The sequence below is a fragment of the Lactuca serriola genome, chromosome 5 (assembly GCF_051521515.1).
Source record: "Lactuca serriola cultivar US96UC23 chromosome 5, Lser_US96UC23_V15, whole genome shotgun sequence".
In the NCBI taxonomy this organism is placed as follows: Eukaryota; Viridiplantae; Streptophyta; class Magnoliopsida; order Asterales; family Asteraceae; genus Lactuca; species Lactuca serriola.
Window position 1 is genome coordinate 253,273,110 of NC_136412.1, and position 19,106 is coordinate 253,292,215.

Below are 19,106 nucleotides of genomic sequence, written 5' to 3' on the forward strand. Positions count from 1 at the left end.
CGTATAGTGAGAAGAATCACCTCGGTGTCTCGGTAAATATCTGACTCGGTAGAAATGTGATCTAGCCTCCGCCTAATCACATAAAGTAAATACTCTCATAAATACAACTGTACTCAACCCTAAAAGTCAACAAGGTCAACGGTCAAACTTTGACCCGACTCGTCGAGTGCACTAGGGCGACTCGGCGAGTCTACACGTGTCCACTGACTCTCTTAGACCCTCTCTTGGCACGTCGAGTACTTCCCCTGGCTCGACGAGTTCCACCTGGCATGAATCGTGGGGCCACCCCGACTCAACTCGCCGAGTCTCAAGAACAACTCGGCGAGTTCCAACTTGAACTCAGTCCCCCCTGACTCTCCCCGACTCACCGAGTTATTCCCCAACTCGGCAAGTCCACTCACTGAGTGATTTACGGGAAACCTTCATACTACTCGCCGAGTCTGTTCTTCGGACTCGGCGAGTTCATGCCATGCACAAACTCCATACAACTCCTGAGGTCAGATCTGTTCCATACATTCATAGATCTGGCCTTCCCAAGCATGATAATCACGTAAAGTTCAGACCTTGACACTCATACAACATCAAAATGGTCTAACTTGGTGATTTAGCCCCAAAAATGACATCCCAAGCTCATGGCTCCCAAAATGACCCATAAAGCTCCAAGGACTAAGGTCTCTGGACCTCTTTGGGTCCAGATCCAAGACACAAACTCGAGAAAGGACCAAATGCTCCACTTAATCAACCTCTAAAAGGGTTAGAAAACCCTAACACTAAGAATCAACACCAAAACTGAAGAAGGTCCGAGAAGAATACCTCAATACAGTCTCTATGAACTCAAAAACCACCAAAATCGCACCTCCTTCAGCCTCCTCTTGCCTTGATCACTTCCTTCTTGCAAAAACACCCACAAAAGGATCAAGAATGGCCTCTCCTTCCTCACAAACGCTCTAGATCTCTTAGGGTCTCTCTCTAGGGGTTGGTGGCCGCAAATAACGGACCTAAGGGCCTTTAAATAGGTCTCAAACCCTGGAAATTAGGATTTCATTAAACAGCGTGGACTCGTCGAGTCCACTCGTGAACTCGCCGAGTCCAGCTGTGAACTCGCATACGAATTCGCGACCATACTCGGCGAGTTTAGACGCCAACTCGCCGAGTCTCCTCACAACACCCAAAAATAAAAGAACAAAATATAATACTTGGGAATCCGGATGTTACAGATAAGCCCTACACTCTTACTAACTCATACCTTTCTTAAGGCCTTCCAAACAAAAATCCATTTTCCACAAAAGCCCAACTAACACTTTACCGAAATACCCCTAGGCTCCAAAACACGAACCTAACACCCTGATCACTTCCAATACATCACCCGCACCCAAATGGGCCTAGATCCTACCTTTTCAAAATCCCTAATCCTTATGATGACTGATCTTCAGGCCGCAGCCTCAGACTAGGAATCGATTCAGAACATGATGTTACAGTATCAAATCGGTTTTGGGTAAGATCTCGAGTTGGGTATCACGCATGTTTAGAGCATGATTTTTCGTTCCAACGGAATACAAATTGAGATATTTACGCGTTGAGGGCACCAATCGTGAGGTTCAAAGGTAATGGATGGCTTTAGTTGATGATTGTTTGAGTTATTGTGATGTGTCTTGGGTTGGTTTTATCCGTGAAAGAGCCATAGCGTTTCTGAAGTGAGGAGAAGATGGGTTGTTGAAGACCAGGTAGGAGGTGAGTCTGCAATGGGTCATGTAGCATTCATTCTGTTAGTAGAAGTTTGAAGGCAAGGCGTGGAAGCAATTCCGGCCAATCGGTTTACTTTTCGGGAGACGCGTGGGATTACTATATGTGTGTATCTTTTGGCTCAACAATCGGTGAGGTGTCTAGTGTTTCGGATAGTGGGAAAAAAAGTTAGGACCGGGGGGTCTCGGCTACGTTTGAGAAGCAGCAGATAGTAGCGGGAAGAGTCAAAGTGGGCTTAGCGACTGGGATTCGTATGTGGAGTTGCTTGTTATTCGGTAGCCGCAGTTGACCGGTGATTTAGTTATTTTGGAAGCCTCAAGGTATTATGGGTGAAAAGTATTCTGTTTAGGTTGGTTTTCTTATGGAAAAAAAATTCAATGATGGTTCGTGTGGGCAGTTTTCGGGAAGCTAGGTAAATTTGAAGTTTCGAGTTTCGGAAGGATAGAGGTTGTTTTATTCTAAAGGGTTTTAGGTTCTTTCCTTTTCAGGTTGGTAAGTTCTTTTAGGTTGGTATCGGTTGCCTTTGTAAGTCCTTCCGGAATGTGGAGGTATGGACCAAATTGTTGGATATGCTCGGAACGAAGGACGAAATCTAATTCAAGTGGGGGAGAGTTGTGACATCCTGTTCCGAATCGATTCCTAGTCCGAGGCTGTAGCTAGAAGATCGGTCATCATAAGGATTAGGGCATTTGAAAAGGTAGGTTCTAGGATCATTTGGGTGCGGTTGATGTATTGGAAGTGATCTGGGTGTTAGGTTCGTGTTTTGGAGCCTAGGGGTATTTCGGTAAAGTGTCAATTGGGCTTTTGTGGAAAATGGATTTTTGTTTGGAAGGCATTAAGAAAGGTATGAGTTGATAAGACTGTAGGGATTCTCGTTACCTTTTCATTTATATAAGGATCGTCAGAATCAGGCTTATAACGAACAAGTTATGACCTTTGGGAGTTGCGTGGTTTTCAGGCTTAGTCGAGTACACGGGGCGTACACAAGGCGTACGCGGGGCGTACTAGTTAAGAAGGTAGTATGTGGGGTGTACATTGGAGTAAATTGGGCATACTGACCAGGATGGTCACGAATGTTCCCTGGAGTACGTTGGGCGTACGCTAGTCAGATCAAAACTTTATTTTAGGGTCTTAGACCCTATTTAAGCTCCTTATCTCATAACCTAGCCCTAATATCTTCAGCCTCCACCCTTTAAAACCCTAGAACTAGTCTCTAATCATTCATGGTGGCATTTTGAGCTTATGAAGTCCATTTTTGGAGTGTTTGGTCCATTTCCAAGAAGGTGGAGCTTGATGCAAAGCGGGGATCAAGGAGGATCTTATGGTTTTGGCTTTTGTGACTCATTTTCAGCTTGATGAAGGTATAAAGCTTTGAACTTGATCATTGGTGTCTTAGGTCTACCATTTATGGGTTTTTGTTCATTTTGGTCCCAAGTATTAGATATAGTAGTCTTGATTTCATTCCAGGAGCTTTGGGTGCGGGTGATATATTAGAAGTGATTCGGGTGTTCAGTTCGTGTTTTGGAGCCTAGAGGTAATTCGGTAAAGTGTCAGTTGGTCTTTTTGTAGAAGATGAATTTTTTTGAAGGTATTAAGAAAGGTATGAGTTGATAGAAGTGTAGGGCTTCTCGTTACCTTTCCGTTGATATAAGGATCGTCGGAATCGGGATTATAACGAAGAAGTTATAGCCTTCAGAAGTTTCGTGGTTTTCAAGCTTATCCGAGTACACAAAGCGTACGCGAGGCGTACCTTGCGTACTAACCAGGATCGTCGTGAATGTTCCCCGAAGTACGCTAGGCGTACGCCAGTCAAATCAGAACCCTATTTTAAGGTCTTGGTGTTGGATAAGGTGTCTAAGTCCATAACTTATTTGGTATATACTTGACCCGACCCAGCATGGTCCATTTGGGTTGCATTTCATCCAAACTATTTATGGATAATTTTATGAGAGTTATACACATATGTTTATTAATATATTCTAAGTTATAATATATTAATATGAAGTCATGTTATTTAGTTAGTCTTAGTCTTAAATTAATTATGAATTAATTTAGAGATTAAAAGGAAGACTAATTAGATTGTGGGCTATTGGTTTTATATAGTGTGGGCTAACACTCATTTGTTAATGGGCTAGGCTTGTATGGAAGTCCATGGATGATCCATGGAGCTTTTAACCCATGGATCCTTGGAAAAGGAAAGGTCATGGGTTATTAGGGTTTCACCCTAATCATGTACACTATATAAGCATGCTTATGTTGCATGAAATAGCCACTATAGTGACTAGTGTCACTAGAGTATGTGTGTTTGTGTGTGGCCGATTTTATAGTGTGTATACACTCTCTCAAAGTTTTCCAAGAGTTTGTGGTGATTTTTGATTCCATTTGAGGCATTTACACTATTGGTGCTTCGCCCTCAAACTCCTTAGGATTCAAACTCATCATCAAAAGGTATGTAATCTCATCTAATTCTTTTATGTTTAAAAGTACCCCATGTCATGTTAGATAGGTTATGAACCTTGGAAAAATTATTATTTTGCATGTATTTAGACAAACATAGATCTAAGGTTTATTAGGGTTGCATGCACACTTAGGAAGTGTTAGATTGCTCAAAACCCAACAGTGGTATCAGAGCCTAGGCTTGTTTTCTTGAATACTTGATGCAAATTGCTGAAAAATGTCGAAAAACTGCATTCTGCACAACAAACTCGCCGATTCCATTCATGGTACTCGCCGAGTCCATGTGTATATTCAACCAACTCGCCGAGTCAGTTCATGCACTCGACGAATTGGCAGGCCTGAGTGCAGATTTTCAAGTTTTGGTGTTGGAATTGGTCTAGAATCATTACCTTAAACTGTTTTGATCTTATAAAACCTGTTTTTGATGTGGTAATGATGATGGTGGACCAATTTCAAAGTTATAATCAAAATTTCAAGTTTATATGTGTTCATATGATTCTTGAACTTGTTCATGTGGATGTTCATGTTCATATGAGTTTTGTTAGATCATAGGAATTATTTGCAAATTGTTTGTTAGTTAATTCTTGATCTTAATGTGTTTTAATGGAATTCATAATTTGTCCTCAAGTTATGGAATTCCAAAAGTTTTTTCTTTTAAATGTTTTTTTAAGAAGTCATAAGTTACATTTTCTTGAAGAGTTTTCTAATAAATGCTTTTATGGACTCCATAACTTGTCCTCAAGTTATGGATTTCCAAGAGACTCTTCATTAAAAGCTTTAAAACACTTAATTAAAACTCATAAGTTATGAATATCCAAAAGTTTATGAATTGTTCAAAACTTGCCCTCAAGTTTTGGAATTTGTAAAGTCTCACACAAACTTTAATTCCATACCCTAGAAGTTTTAAAAGTTAAAATTCTACCCTTATACTATTATAAGATTAATGGTTAATTATTATATATATGTATAAGAACAGGTCGTTTTACCGTTAGTAGGCCTCATTCACGAAGTCGGTCTATAAGGTGGGTATAAGGTTGTTGCCTATAAAATGGCGACTTAATTGGTGTCCACTCTCACCCACCGCTTGCTTGATTGGTGGAGGGTCGTTAGCCGAACGGGTAGGACAATGACTTTAAATTCTCATTAAAATTATGATGAATATTATAAAGTAACTAAATGTTTTATTTAATTCCCAATCTTAGTTACTTTAGGAAAAATGTGAATTTGGTGCTAGCCCATGGAATTCACACTTTGTACCTTACCAAGTCGTTGGTGGAGTGTGTGTGGTTAACCGACACACTAACTTGGACTAGTAAGGATCACGAAGGGTGACTTAATGTTTGTCATAGATCAATGGAGCATGTATGGTTAACCGGCACACTGATTGGGTGATAATATTAAGGGTACCAAGTGAATTGGTATGGTTATTCACACCTTGTTTTGTGATCCTCGGCATCCCAGTCACAAAATTTGAGAGGGCACACTCGAGATTGAAACATGCCATTGAAAAGTTCAATGAATCTCAAAAGATCTAGGAATTTCAAATCCAATTAAAACCTAATAAATTATTTCGTTTTTCATGGTGGAAATTGGTGAATCGTCATTCGCCTACCTTCAAATATTTTATAGCTTGGATTACGGCATCCCTCTTCCAAATTATAAAATATTGTGTTGGGTCCTAGCCTTAATATTTCATATTGGGTGTTATATTAAGGACTTTGAATCAACTAACTTGATTTTCTCCCATTATAGATGTCTGGTTCAGACAACTATGATCTTCCCAAATCTCTTGAAGATGGTGTCCCTCAACATCATGCTTCACTTCCTCCACCTCCTCCAATTATTCTCCCTCACCCACAAGTTCTTGAAAAGTTTAAAGTCACTCAATCCCTATTGGCAAGCATAGTCTATGTGTGCTCACATCTTGGAGATAAAGTCACATATTGACAAGCCGGGAGAGTTGGGTGTCAAAGTCCCGTGAAAGTTGGATGTTCAATCACTTTCTTAGTAACATAGTGAGTCTCTTTGGGACTACTATGAGACGGACTATGACATGACCCTTAATGATGTTATCTATTTGCTTGGTGTTGTGGAATCAGCAATGATTTGGAACACCAGTAAAGCAAATTTGATTAAAAGAACAACTTCCCAAGTCTACATGGACATTGACAATGGTAGCATTGGATATCTAGAAAAGGATTTCTCTTCCCAATGGAAAGGGATCGGCCATAGTCAACTCGGTTGACCAAATGGTAAAGAGAAAGGCTAAGTCTGAGATAGTCTCATGTGCCATTACCAAAGGGTCCATGTGTTTTGTTGCCAAAGGAAGGGGCATTGGTTGCGAAGCTGCCCTATTCACCTGAAAGGTCATAAGGTTGATCAAGTCAAGAGGTTTGACTCTACTTCGGGTAAAGATCACTGTCTAACTCTATTAAGTTCCTATTTGGAGATTGTTATTACATAATGCGAATGGATGTTTTTAAGAATCAAAGAAAAGATAGGAAGCTTAAAGTAAGTATATGTTGATTCTGATTGCAAAGGTGGGTTTCGATCGCATGGTTCGGCAATCAGAATTTTGAGTTGTTGCTTAAGAGTTATAATATATTGATGATGAATAGATAACAACAAGGTTTTCATGTGGATTGTAAGGATAAGTTTTTCCGCAAAGTTTTAAAATAAAAGAAAAAAAAGGTTTTAATTTTATTTATTTTAAAAATATCCTTACAATGGCATCTGTGGAAAATTGTTGCTTATATGTTTCCAGTAATAGCAGTATTGGAAAGTGGATTTGATTCTTTCATTTGTGGTAGTGTCTGGATTTACCAAATGAAGAAAGTTTTTCATCACCCAAGTTTCAATTGGATAGAAACTTGGAATCATACAAGTTGTATTGTATGATGAATGAGAATTTTTCATCTTTGAAAATTAAGACTAATTCTTTGATTACATGTATATGTGAGTCAAGTGAAGGACTAAGGAATTAGGTACACTGGGTGTGCGTTGGTCAAGGTCTACCACAAAGATTGATTTGTCATGATTTACTAAAGATTAGTAAATATGATTATACTTATGAGGTTAAGTATAATTATGTAACATTGGAAAGGTTACAATGTATGACAAAACAAATGAGAAGAATCAAATTAGGCAAAAAGATAAAAGTTTCTCAAATCTGAAAGGATGTGAGAGTACTTTAGTATCGTATTTCATGATCATCTTAATGATTATGAAACCATATCACAAACTCATACTCTAAGGACGTCTTAGTGCATTGTTATGGCTAAGAAGAGAGGTCATGAATTGTTGGATTGGTTAAAATCAAGAAGATGAGTCATACTTCGTTCCAAAACAATTCTTAGAGTCATACTCCAAGATTGTAACTTTGAGTGACATAAAGGAAGATTTATTAACACTAGTCAAATGTAAGAGTAAAATGTTTTCCACTCTTGTACATTTGAGATTGGAAAGTTGTGATGTCTTGGATGAGACAAAGACCAACTAAGACCAATTATGTGAAGTGTTAGTCTTGATAAGAATCCGCACTGTCCCTTGAATATTTGTTTTGTCAAGGAATGGTTCTTGACTGGGGAAAATTATATGTCAAAGGGACAGTGGGAGCCTTAAAGATCCTGAAAGAGTTTCAAGATTTAATCAAGAGTAAAACCTGTAATTTATCACTAGCACACGACTTAAGGTTTGCAACCTATCGTGTTGACATAATTCTTATTTCTGTACCTACTTCAAATAAGTTGAATTTGCATGTGAGTTATCAGAGTTCAACTTGGAAGCATTGGTGGGCCTTGTGCTACCAAGGTGACAAGAAACGAAAATTGAACAAGTTTAATCCATGTAAGGCTGAATTTGTCACTAACCTTATCTTGTGATTATGGTTTTGACAAATTCACATGGATAGGAACTCATACACTATAAAATCTAAGTGTCATAAGGTTTCTCTCCGATTCATGAAAATGATGGTGAGGAAACGCTTTCACTAAGTAGATTTTACGTAGATATCAATTGTGTTATTTGCATTTTCAAAAGTCGTTAGTGGAGCGCGTGTGGTTAACCGGCACACTAACATGGACTTGTGAGAAATGGCAAATGCCTAAGCAATTAAGACTATGATTATGGTATCCCTTTTCATAGTTCTGAAAATTGTTTAGACACACATGTGAGCTATCTAAGAAAGGGTGTATGAATCTAAATTTCAGAAGTCCAACAGATTTCTGGAAATATGTCAGAGCTAGTGGGAGCATAAGTGTTATGCTGATAATCATCATGTTAGTAGGAGCATGATTATTACGTTTAGTGTTGCAAGGTAGCAATGTTAGTTGTAGAAAACAAAGTTTCAATTCGTGAAGTTGCAGGGGTTGAAAAGTTGTTTTGCTATAATTAAGGGAGAGGAAATTATACTTCATTTCAATTCTAAAGCTTAGATTGAGATTTTAATCATCTTTAGTCAAGAATATATATATATATATATATATATATATATATATATATATATATATATATATGAATTTTATGTCTGAATGGTTCGACTTAAGGAAATTCTATATATATTGCGTTCTCAAAATTCAATTATGATTACGACATCCCTCTTCATAGTTAAATTTTGAAAATATGGCAAATAAAAAATATTGTAGCAAAAGACTGGTCTAGTATCATGTCTTTATGTGAGACATCATGAATCGTGTCCCATATGCTTCGGATATAGGATTGATTGCATGTGCTATAATATTCATCTTTTCTAAATTTTCCAAATGCTTAAGGCATTGAGAAGGGAAAAGTCTAGAACTAGATATGACTAAAGTGATTAAGCAATTGTCGAGGACAATCTGAAGTTCGCCAAAGATTGGTTGCTCAGGGAAAGTTGGAAGTATGATGTAAGTTGTCGAAAAGGACCGTATTGACATATTCTGAAAAGAAGTAACTCTTGTTCGGAAGTGGTAGTCAAAATGGGACTATGGAAATGTCTCCATAGGTGGAAGTTATTCAATCTATGTAAGATTAGAAAACCTTAATGCAAGAAGGATGTTCAAAGCAATGTACTTTAAATATGAGACTTCCGTTCCATAGAAGTTGACCTTCTTTGGAATACTCTGTAATGACTGGTGACAAGGTTTTGGTGACTTTGTGCATAATCATTACAAGAGGAACATTGCATAAAAGTTTAAAATCTAACAGATTTTTTTGGTAAATGATAGGAATCGAGGATTCTCACATTTACAATAAGGATTTGGGATTGTGAAATGAGTATCAATGGAATCATGTTCAATTGATCTACATCACAATGTAAGGATCATAGATAAACATAGTGTGCATACTTGGAGTAAGGCATAACTATTGTTTAGAAAAAACAAAGTGTACATGCTAGGAGCATGGGACGACTATTTTTTTATTCAAGTCTTAAGTTGATTGTTTGAAACATTATACAATGAATAATGTGTAATCAATATGGTGATAAATAAAAGGTGGTTTTATTTATATTCAAAAGGGTTATGAGACCATATTGGATTCGATTATTATTGTGTTTCACTTTGTATGTTTTGACTTCCAAAATAGCTAGGTTATTCTTTCCGAATGACTAAGTTATTTAAACACTCCACAGTCGTTCATATGTTGGAAGTAGGTATGAATTAAGACTGTCATGAATCGAGTTTGTAGATGGCTAAATGGGTTTAGTCATAGCAATGGTTGCTACAACATTCATGAGTGCTCATAAGTTATGAGTATTGGAATAAACCCACGCTCACTTGTATCACTTCATGGAATTTATCTCGAGTGATCGTGAGACGGTAATATCATATAAATCTTCAAACCTAGAGATATGAGTTGTTACCTATGAGTTGGTTGTGCATTGATTGCACGTAAACGCATCAGTAACTTGATGTTATAAAACGTTCTTTTGTGTACAACTCAACAAGTAGTAGAACAAGCATATGAGTCGAAGTTTATCTGTTCCTTCTAGAAATAGAAGCGATATTTGGGCCCCTCGATGATTTTGTTGTGACCTATGTACCGGCCGGTCAGAACTAAATTGATGTGTTCGATTAAGTTCTTTGTCAAACAAATCGGAAATCGGGAAACAAACTGCTGGACAATAAGTACGACGTTGTTCCATGTATTTGTCCGGCTGATATCATGAGAACAGAGGATTATAGGATCACTTATCTAAAATGGCGCTTCATAGTTCAACAGAGTTTTCGAGAGCTACGATTGCTGGTTGGTTCCTGAAGTAACATACGCAAATATAGTTATAAGACTTATCCAAGTGGGAGTCTGTTGGATAAGGTGTCTAAGTCCATAACTTATTTGGTATATACTTGACCCGACTCGGCATGGTCCATTTGGGTTGCATTTCATCCAAACTATTTATGGATAATTTTATGAGAGTTATACACATATGTTTATTAATATATTCTAAGTTATAATATATTAATATGAAGTCATGTTATTTAATTAGTCTTAGTCTTAAATTAATTATGAATTAATTTAGAGATTAAAAGGAAGACTAATTAGATTGTAGGCTATTGGTTTTATATAGTGTGGGCTAACACTCATTTGTTAATGGGCTAGGCTTGTATGGAAGTCCATGGATGATCCATGGAGCTTTTAACCCATGGATCCTTGGAAAAGGAAAGGTCATGGGTTATTAGGGTTTCACCCTAATCATGTACACTATATAAGCATGCTTATGTTGCATGAAATAGCCACTATAGTGACTAGTGTCACTAGAGTATGTGTGTTTGTGTGTGGCCGATTTTATAGTGTGTATACACTCTCTCAAAGTTTTCCAAGAGTTTGTGGTGATTTGTGATTCCATTTGAGGCATTCACACTATTGGTGCTTGGCCCTCAAACTCCTTAGGATTCAAACTCATCATCAAAAGGTATGTAATCTCATCTAATTCTTTTATGTTTAAAAGTACCCCATGCCATGTTAGATAGGTTATGAACCTTGGAAAAATTATTATTTTGCATGTATTTAGACAAACATAGATCCAAGGTTTATTAGGGTTGCATGCACACTTAGGAAGTGTTAGATTGCTCAAAACCCAACACTTGGACCATATTTAAGCTCCTTATCTCATAACCTAACCTTGGTATCTTCAGCCTCCACCCTCTAAAACCCTAGAAATCGTCCTTAATCATTCATGGTGGCATTTTGAGCTCATGGAGTCCATTTTTGGAGTGTTTGGCCCATTTAAAGAAGGTGGAGTTTGATGCAAAGATGGGGATCAAGGAGAATCTTATGGATCTGGCTTTTGTGACTCATTGTCAGCTTGATGAAGGTATAAAGCTCTGAACTTGACCATTGATATCTTAGATCTCTCATTTGTGAGTTTTAGTTCATTTTGGTCCCAATGATGAAGCTCTATGGTTCCAAATCCGTTTTTAGGCTTAAGGTTGCCACCCTTGGTGCTAACTGAGTCCCTAAGGTATAAAGTTGCCATATTGGAGGTCTTAATGGGTTCATGCAAGAGTTATGGTCATTTTCATGGAAGTAGATTGCTATACTTTGAGTTTAGGTTCATGCGGGTCATATAAAGTCACCAAGTCAATGACTTTATGGATTAAGACGTTAAGTAGAGCTCAAATATGTAATTTGGTCCCTTAGTTTGAAGCATTAAGTGCTTAATAGCAAAAAGGACTTAACAGAGGAGTACGTTGGGCGTACAAGCTAGTACGCGCAGCGTACAAGTCACGAACCTAATACGCCCTACGTACTCAGTCAGAATGGGTTTCGTATGATGGGCTTCAGTATGGGCCAACTGTTGGGCTTGTTTATCTTGGGCTCATTAGACCATCAAGTTGTGGGTTGTTAGTGATGTTGGAAAAGGCCCCGGAAGGATTTGGGCCATGGTTTGGCCACAAGTGTTTTTAGCATTTTGGGCTTAAGTGTTTGGATTATCATTGGACCATCGGGATGCTAAATGTGTTGGATTGAAAAGAAGGATTTGGGAGGATTGGTCCATTAATGGATTTATGGACATTATAGGGTTGGGCTATTGTTTTGGGTTTATGCCTTAGTTTTAGATCATACTAGGCTAGGGGTAGAATGGTCATTTTACCCCATGCATGGATTAAGGATTATGGTATGGGACCCAACTGCTAATTGGGTATATTAATCGGTATTGATAGCTCAGGAAGTGGATAGGGCAGCAACTAAGGATTTCTTTCAGGAAGCTTCTGCATTCGAGGTGAGTCTCCTCACCATACCAATGGGTCTAAGGCACCAAGGCCGAACCATTTTATGATATGTGGTACACTAGCTGAAGTTGTATTATGTGGCATGATAGCTGGTTATGTGTTAGGAAGTATGCTAGTTGTATATGTGGTATGCTTGTATGAAAGACCATGGGAGAGCCCATGACACCTGGATGTAAGACCATGTGGAGAGCCCATGGCTTTCCTATTATGTTGTAGTGCTTATTGTAGATTCGCTACTGATATTTATGGTATGCATGTATAGGTGGTATGATAGTGATTATGTGTTATGCTAGTTGTCTTTGTAATACGTGTATGGAAGACCATGGGGGGAGCCCATGGCACCTGGATGTAAGACCATGTGGAGAGCCCATGGCTTTCCTATTAAAGACCATGGGAGAGCCCCTGGCATCCGGATGTAAGACCATGTAGAGAGCCCATGGCTTTACTATTAAAGACCATGGGAGAGCCCATGTCACTTAGGTGTAAGACCACGTGGGGAGCCCATGACATCCTGGAGTAAGACCCTGGGGACGAGCCCACAACATCCCTATATGTTGTATGTATGGCTTATATGGTTTATGTAGCTTTTATAGCTAATATGGACTATGTGATTATGTGGACTGTGTGGGGTATGCTCTGGGGAACTCACAAAGTTTCGTGCTTACAGTTTTGTTTATGGTTTCAAGTATCATTGTTTTGGAAAGGAAGGGCTCAGCTTGATCGCAACACACACACTTGTGTTTTCCGCATTATGTGATTTTGGGATGAACTCTGATAAATATGTTTTAATTAGCAATGTTTTGGAATACTTGGATTTAAAGATATCTATGTTTTGACTATAAAAAAATGAAATTTTTACCCTTAATTTTTGGGTCGTTACATTATAAGTTGGTTAATAAGGTTAAATAAGTATCAAACCTAAAGTGTAATCATAAATAAACTAAATTCAATATTAAAATAATTTTTTACTTCTACTTATAAAGTTATGTCTTTAACTTTTAACATATTATACTTAATTTATTAGATTTAATATGTTGTTGTATGTAAACCATTATCAGTTTAAAGCTACAACTTTTGAACAGTTTGGACAAAATACTTAAATTGTTAATTTAAATATAACATTACAGAGTCAACTTCAATATAAATTTTAGTTCCACTTAAAAAACCCAAAGAATATTTTGTGAATAGTTAAAAGTGATAAATTGTAGTGCTAAATGCAAAAACTAAATTATAATATCAATTTAACTAAAATATTTCACAATGATATTTTTATAATCATTAAAAGTTTTCAAATAAGTTGTTTAAAATAACTTACAATAATAATAGTTAAAAATAACTTTATATAAATGATTATGTTGTTACCTTTAAAATCAAAAAAAAAAAAAAATATCGCTTCCTATGTTGCGTTGCGGGGGAGTCTTCTTCATGCTCTGATGACATCGTTGGAGCTAAGTTTTCGAACTGGGGAGGAGTTTCTTGGCGAGGAGGCGATTTAGGTTTTTCATGCACTATTTGAGTTTGTGGAGGAGATTGAGAAGGTACCAGAGTCTTCTGTTTGGGAGATGGTTCCAGAGAAGGAACTTTTTGTTGAGGACTTGGACTGACTCGAATGGGAGTTTGATGCTGATAAGATAGTTGATGAGAGACTTGATCCGTATTACGGGCTTCACTTCCCCCTCTTAAGGAATGAACACCTTAAAACGTTAAGCAAATAAATTTTAAAAAATTAATTAACAATAACAACAATCATAAATAACATTAAACCATATATTAAATTTAATTTTATTCATGTGTAACCCGTAGGTAAAGATCATTCAAAAGATTGAGATTATGTAATTTTAATAGATGTATATATTATCATATAATTGAAAATAATCAATATATTATATCAACTTAGTATACAAATTATTATATCAAATTTAACAACAACATTATTGTTATAGTTAAAAAAAAACATATATTTGTAAAGATTTCAGCTATATAGATGTTTCTGCGCAACACGCGGACATTCGCCTAGTAGAAAATAAACTACAAGATAATCTCATAAAATTCAATAGATTATCCACAATTTACTCAAAATAAATAACATACTAAAAAAAGGTTAGTGTATGTAACATCCATAAAAATCGTGCCAAATTTGAACTTTTAAAAACATTTCAAAACCATTAATTCATTACAACTTGTTTTCAAAATATATAATATCAGAGTTTTCCCAACAACATAAACAAGACATGAGGAGCTGTACGATCACGCCTTCGCTTTGCCGCGATCCCCTGATGTACCTGAAACAATAAACTGAAACTGTAAGCCCGAAAGCTTAGTGGGTTTCCCTAAAAATACTCATACCCGCAACAATACACATGTAATCATAAACATCATACTATGGGTCGAGTCAACCATCGGGTTGGAATACCCCAGACCCTCAACCATCAAGTTGGAATGCCAACATATTATGGGTCCAATCATCATCGGGATGGAATACCCCAGGCCTACAACTAACAGGTTAGAATGCCTACATAATATGAGTCTAGTCATCCTCAGGATGGAATACTCACGGCCCACAACCAACAGGTTGGAATGCCTAGGTCTATTGGCTTTCACACAAAGCAGATAAGCCTCACCGCCAAACAAACATGTGCATATGTAACAGATAATCACATAACAGTCTATAGACAACAAATGATCTAACGGATCATAACACATAGCACATAATACCATCCTATCTACCAGGATACTAATCTAATAGATTATGCCACATACCACATAATATTATCCTATCTACCAGGATACCGATCTAACAGATCATACCACATACCACATAATATCATCCTATCTACCAGGATACCGATCTAACACATCATACCACATACCACATAATACTATTCTATCTACCAGGATACCAATCTAACAGATCATACTAACATAACATAACCAGATAACAATCCAAAGGGCCGGCCTGGGTGCCTTAGACCCTTGAGTATAGTGAGGATAACCCACCTGACACTGCTGAAGTCCCGCAAATAAAACTCCAGCTGCTGGTTGACAGATTCCCGAACTGTCAACATCAAACAATACCCAATTAATAATTGGGTTTCAAGTCCAAGGTCCAACTCACACACCAAAAGCCCAAACGTCAAGTAATGGGCTAAAGCCCAACATATGACCCAATTTTCCAAATTGGACCCAAACCTTTATAAGGTCTTACCATAAGACCCAACCATTTAGTCCATTCCAACATTCGACATTCTGATGGCCTAATATCACATAATCATAAAGGCTCAAACTATGGCTCATCTATGTGGTATGATTTGTTAACCAATGGATCATACCACATAAACAAGAGAGGATAACAAATACATGGATCTAGGGTAACAAATACATGGGTCTAAAATTTTGGTTATTGCCTTCTCTAATCGGATTGTTTGGCATTACATCTACAATCACTATTTCATAATACAAAATAAAATTCTGATGACATTTTTAATGATAATTACAAACTTAGTTATCAAAACTATAGATTAATTTGTTATATAACCGTAACAATTATCAACAAACAATCAAAATCAGATTATTCCAAATTTCTAATACATATATGAAATTGACTCAATTAGTAATTACCATTTAAACTAATTAAAAGACAACGTCAACATATAATTTATGTAATTAAATATCTATAACATAATGATTAATAATAATCCTTTTGTCAAATACATAATAAATTAGGTCCTAGACCACTACATTAGTTTGCAGTGTGGCTTTTTCATTGACATTTATTTTCTACTATGCACTTGTTTTGAGTTCCAATACATTTTAATATCCATTTTTGTAATTTTCTTAGGGACTGATAGAAGCTAACTTGAGGTCTTAAAGTTTCAAAATAGGAGTGACAGAGAATTTCAACTTGAGTTACTTGGATTGAAGGTGACCAGGTGAGGGTATGCCCACAAGTGCGACGAAGAGGCAAACTGGAATATCTTATGTTTTTTGCTTTATTTACAGCCTAATAACTATATATTTTTTTGTTCTTTACAAATCTAAAAAGAAAAAAACATTTTTTTTGCTCTCATACTATTCATCTATGATTTTGATCCCTTGTCCAAGTGGTGTCTATTTAAATTCTTTCATATAAGTAAATTCGTCATAGGAAATCTATTAAAAAAATAATGTTCAGGAAAGTCTAAAATGGAAGCCTGATTATGTACCTATGGTTTTCGTGTATTTCCTCTGTTCCATTGATGATTTTCTTGAACGTGTTTAGGAAGGATTGCAGGTCTGACATATGCCTGTGAAGATGATGTTGACGAGGGTTTACGGTTGTGATGATGGGGGGCTGAATGAAGATGGCGGTTGTGGTGTTGTTGGTGGCGGTGTGAAAAGAAGAAGACGACGGGAAGAGATGGTGATGGTGGGTTATCGCAGATGCGATGGAGATATGTCGGCTGATTTTGGTGGGAAGCTGCATAGGGATGAAGTAATTGGCATGGTGGTGGTCGTCTGGTTGTGTAGGGATGAAGAATTTAATTTAGGGTGAGTGACTGTGTTTCCTAGAGAGAGATTACACATTACGGGCACAGCTAATTTACGGTATGTATTTGATATTTTTGGAATTCCATATACCCTTATCTATTTGAATATTAGATATTCATGGTTTCATAAAGGGTTAGTTTCATTTAAAAAAAAAAAAAAAAGACACTGTATTTTGAATTTTTTTTTTTTCTTTTTAAACTTAAAAACTTTTTTCTTTTCGAAAAATGATAAGGAATATATTTTTCGATTTGTACACATTTGGTCACTGAGTTTTTTTTTGTTTATATTTACCCCTTCAACTTGTTAAACTGTACATATTCATTCTTTATAACCGGCTACTCCAGGTTAGCCCGATAAAAAGGACTTAATACAATCTCAGATTTTAACGATGTTTATATTCATGTGTTCGTATTTTACTCTACTACAACTTTCATTAGATTACTCCCGTTAAAAAGTAATATATTTTTACTTACGATCTTTATATCCATACATTTTTTTATAAATGCATGTATGAATATTTTTTTTATAAAATCATAAATAAAAAAAATATATTATATTTTAACGGGAGTAATCTTAACGAAAGTTGTAATAAACTCAAAAAACGAACACGTGGATACAAAGATCGTTAAAATCTGATATCATATGAAGAAATTATGACGTTCATAACACAAGATCTAAGCTAAACAACAAGATATATGCAACCAAATAGTCGAGATCGCGATGGACATAAGCATCAACAACCTCAAACACCTTATCAATGATTGTACCACGTACGATGGCGTGAGAAAAACCTAAAATAATCATTCATAACTACTCAATGAGTAAAAAAATAAAAATGACTTAATTTGAAACAAAATACAAAATGAAAAATATATTACCCTATTAAGTCTTTTTTCTCGGCTAACCTGGAGTAACAGATCATAAAGACTGAATGTGTATAATTTAACAAGTTGAAAGAGTAAATGTGAACGAAAAAACTCAATGATCAAATGTGTACAAATCGGAAATTATATATTACCCATTTAAATTATTATCCCTTTTTGGAAGAAAAAAAAAAGAACTTAATTTTTACTTGTTAGTTGTTAATTCGGACCCTAGCATGTCATCGACACTTCAATTAAGTATTTTTGTTTCACAAAATACCATATATTTTGTCTTTTTTCCAGTTTAGACCTAAAATGTTTTTTTTTTCAATATAAAATCAACTTTGAAATTGGTTATATGTCCCACCCCGTTGTTATTCTTTGTTCTATTTCCATACGACTCGCAGGGCTCATTTAACTTTCTAGTGGAGTTTAAGTCAAGAAGCAACGATTGCAGCCATGGACGTGTAGTAAGGAGTGTTATTCGGCCGGTTTTTTTGGTTTTCGATTAAATCAGGTTTTTTCGGTTTTCGATTAAATCAGTTTTTTAATATTTTTAGACTAATCATAACCAAACCAAATAAGGTTCAAGTTCATCGATTTTGGTTTATTCGATTACAGTTTATACAATTCGATTTACCAGTTAAACCGAATAAAAATTCACATGAAAAATTAAATACTAAACTAAATTTTTTAAACTCAACATAAATATTGCTCTGTAAATGTGAATTACATTGCAAGCCCGATATGAAAGTGGAGTTCAATCATCGAAAGTGAAATCTCTTATTAAATTAAACTAATTATGAACCTTTGTCATGAAATTTATTATTTCTCTTTTCTATTATGGGACTTTGATATGTATCTCTTTTCCATTATATCATGGATTGTTTCTTTGATTTTCATTAGGTTACTGTTTTACCCTTATCCAAGCTAGCAATTTAAGCTACATATATAAGATACACTGTGATACTAATACATAACATATAATGGCATACAAATTGCACGCAACTTTTCTTAATTTCTATATTTTATGTTTTTTATACCGACTATTAGTTTAGATATGCTTTTTCAGGTTGACTAATATATATAATGGAATTTTACTATATCTAGTCATAACCTTTTAAACAAAATATTATGTATATTACTGTCCAAAATCTTTTCATAAACCCCACCACATATCCATCTCAAAACAATTTATAGACGCATACACTTAACATTATTGCAAACACATGATAGTGGACAAACTATATAATATGCCTTATAATAACAAACACTTATCATTACCCTACCCTGGTCCATCCGATGA

The 19,106-nt window shown here is 36.1% G+C and overlaps 2 protein-coding genes and 1 long non-coding RNA gene across 5 annotated transcripts in view; 1 reads left to right on the forward strand and 2 right to left on the reverse strand.

The window, feature by feature from the left end:
• LOC145054029 (TIP41-like protein) overlaps nucleotides 1–19,106 on the reverse strand; it is a 97,450-nt gene that overhangs the window by 63,511 nt on the left and 14,833 nt on the right. The window lies entirely within an intron of this gene.
• On the reverse strand, nucleotides 14,479–17,017 carry LOC145054030 (uncharacterized). Of its 2 annotated transcripts, XM_079002165.1 has the most exons (3): nucleotides 16,613–17,017; nucleotides 15,408–15,465; nucleotides 14,479–14,692 (listed from the first exon to the last, which is right to left on the reverse strand). In XM_079002165.1, exons 1-3 carry the CDS (start codon nucleotides 16,870–16,872, stop codon nucleotides 14,612–14,614), a joined length of 399 nt encoding a protein of 132 aa, XP_078858291.1. In that variant the 5' UTR covers nucleotides 16,873–17,017; the 3' UTR covers nucleotides 14,479–14,611. The 2 variants fall into 2 exon arrangements, 1 of the variants encoding a protein (XP_078858291.1); XR_013684680.1 differs by lacking the exon at nucleotides 15,408–15,465 and having other exon boundaries at nucleotides 16,613–16,743.
• LOC145054032 (uncharacterized) lies at nucleotides 16,916–18,680 on the forward strand. Its single transcript, XR_013684685.1, has 2 exons — nucleotides 16,916–16,994; nucleotides 18,208–18,680. It is a non-coding gene; the product is annotated as an uncharacterized LOC145054032 (long non-coding RNA).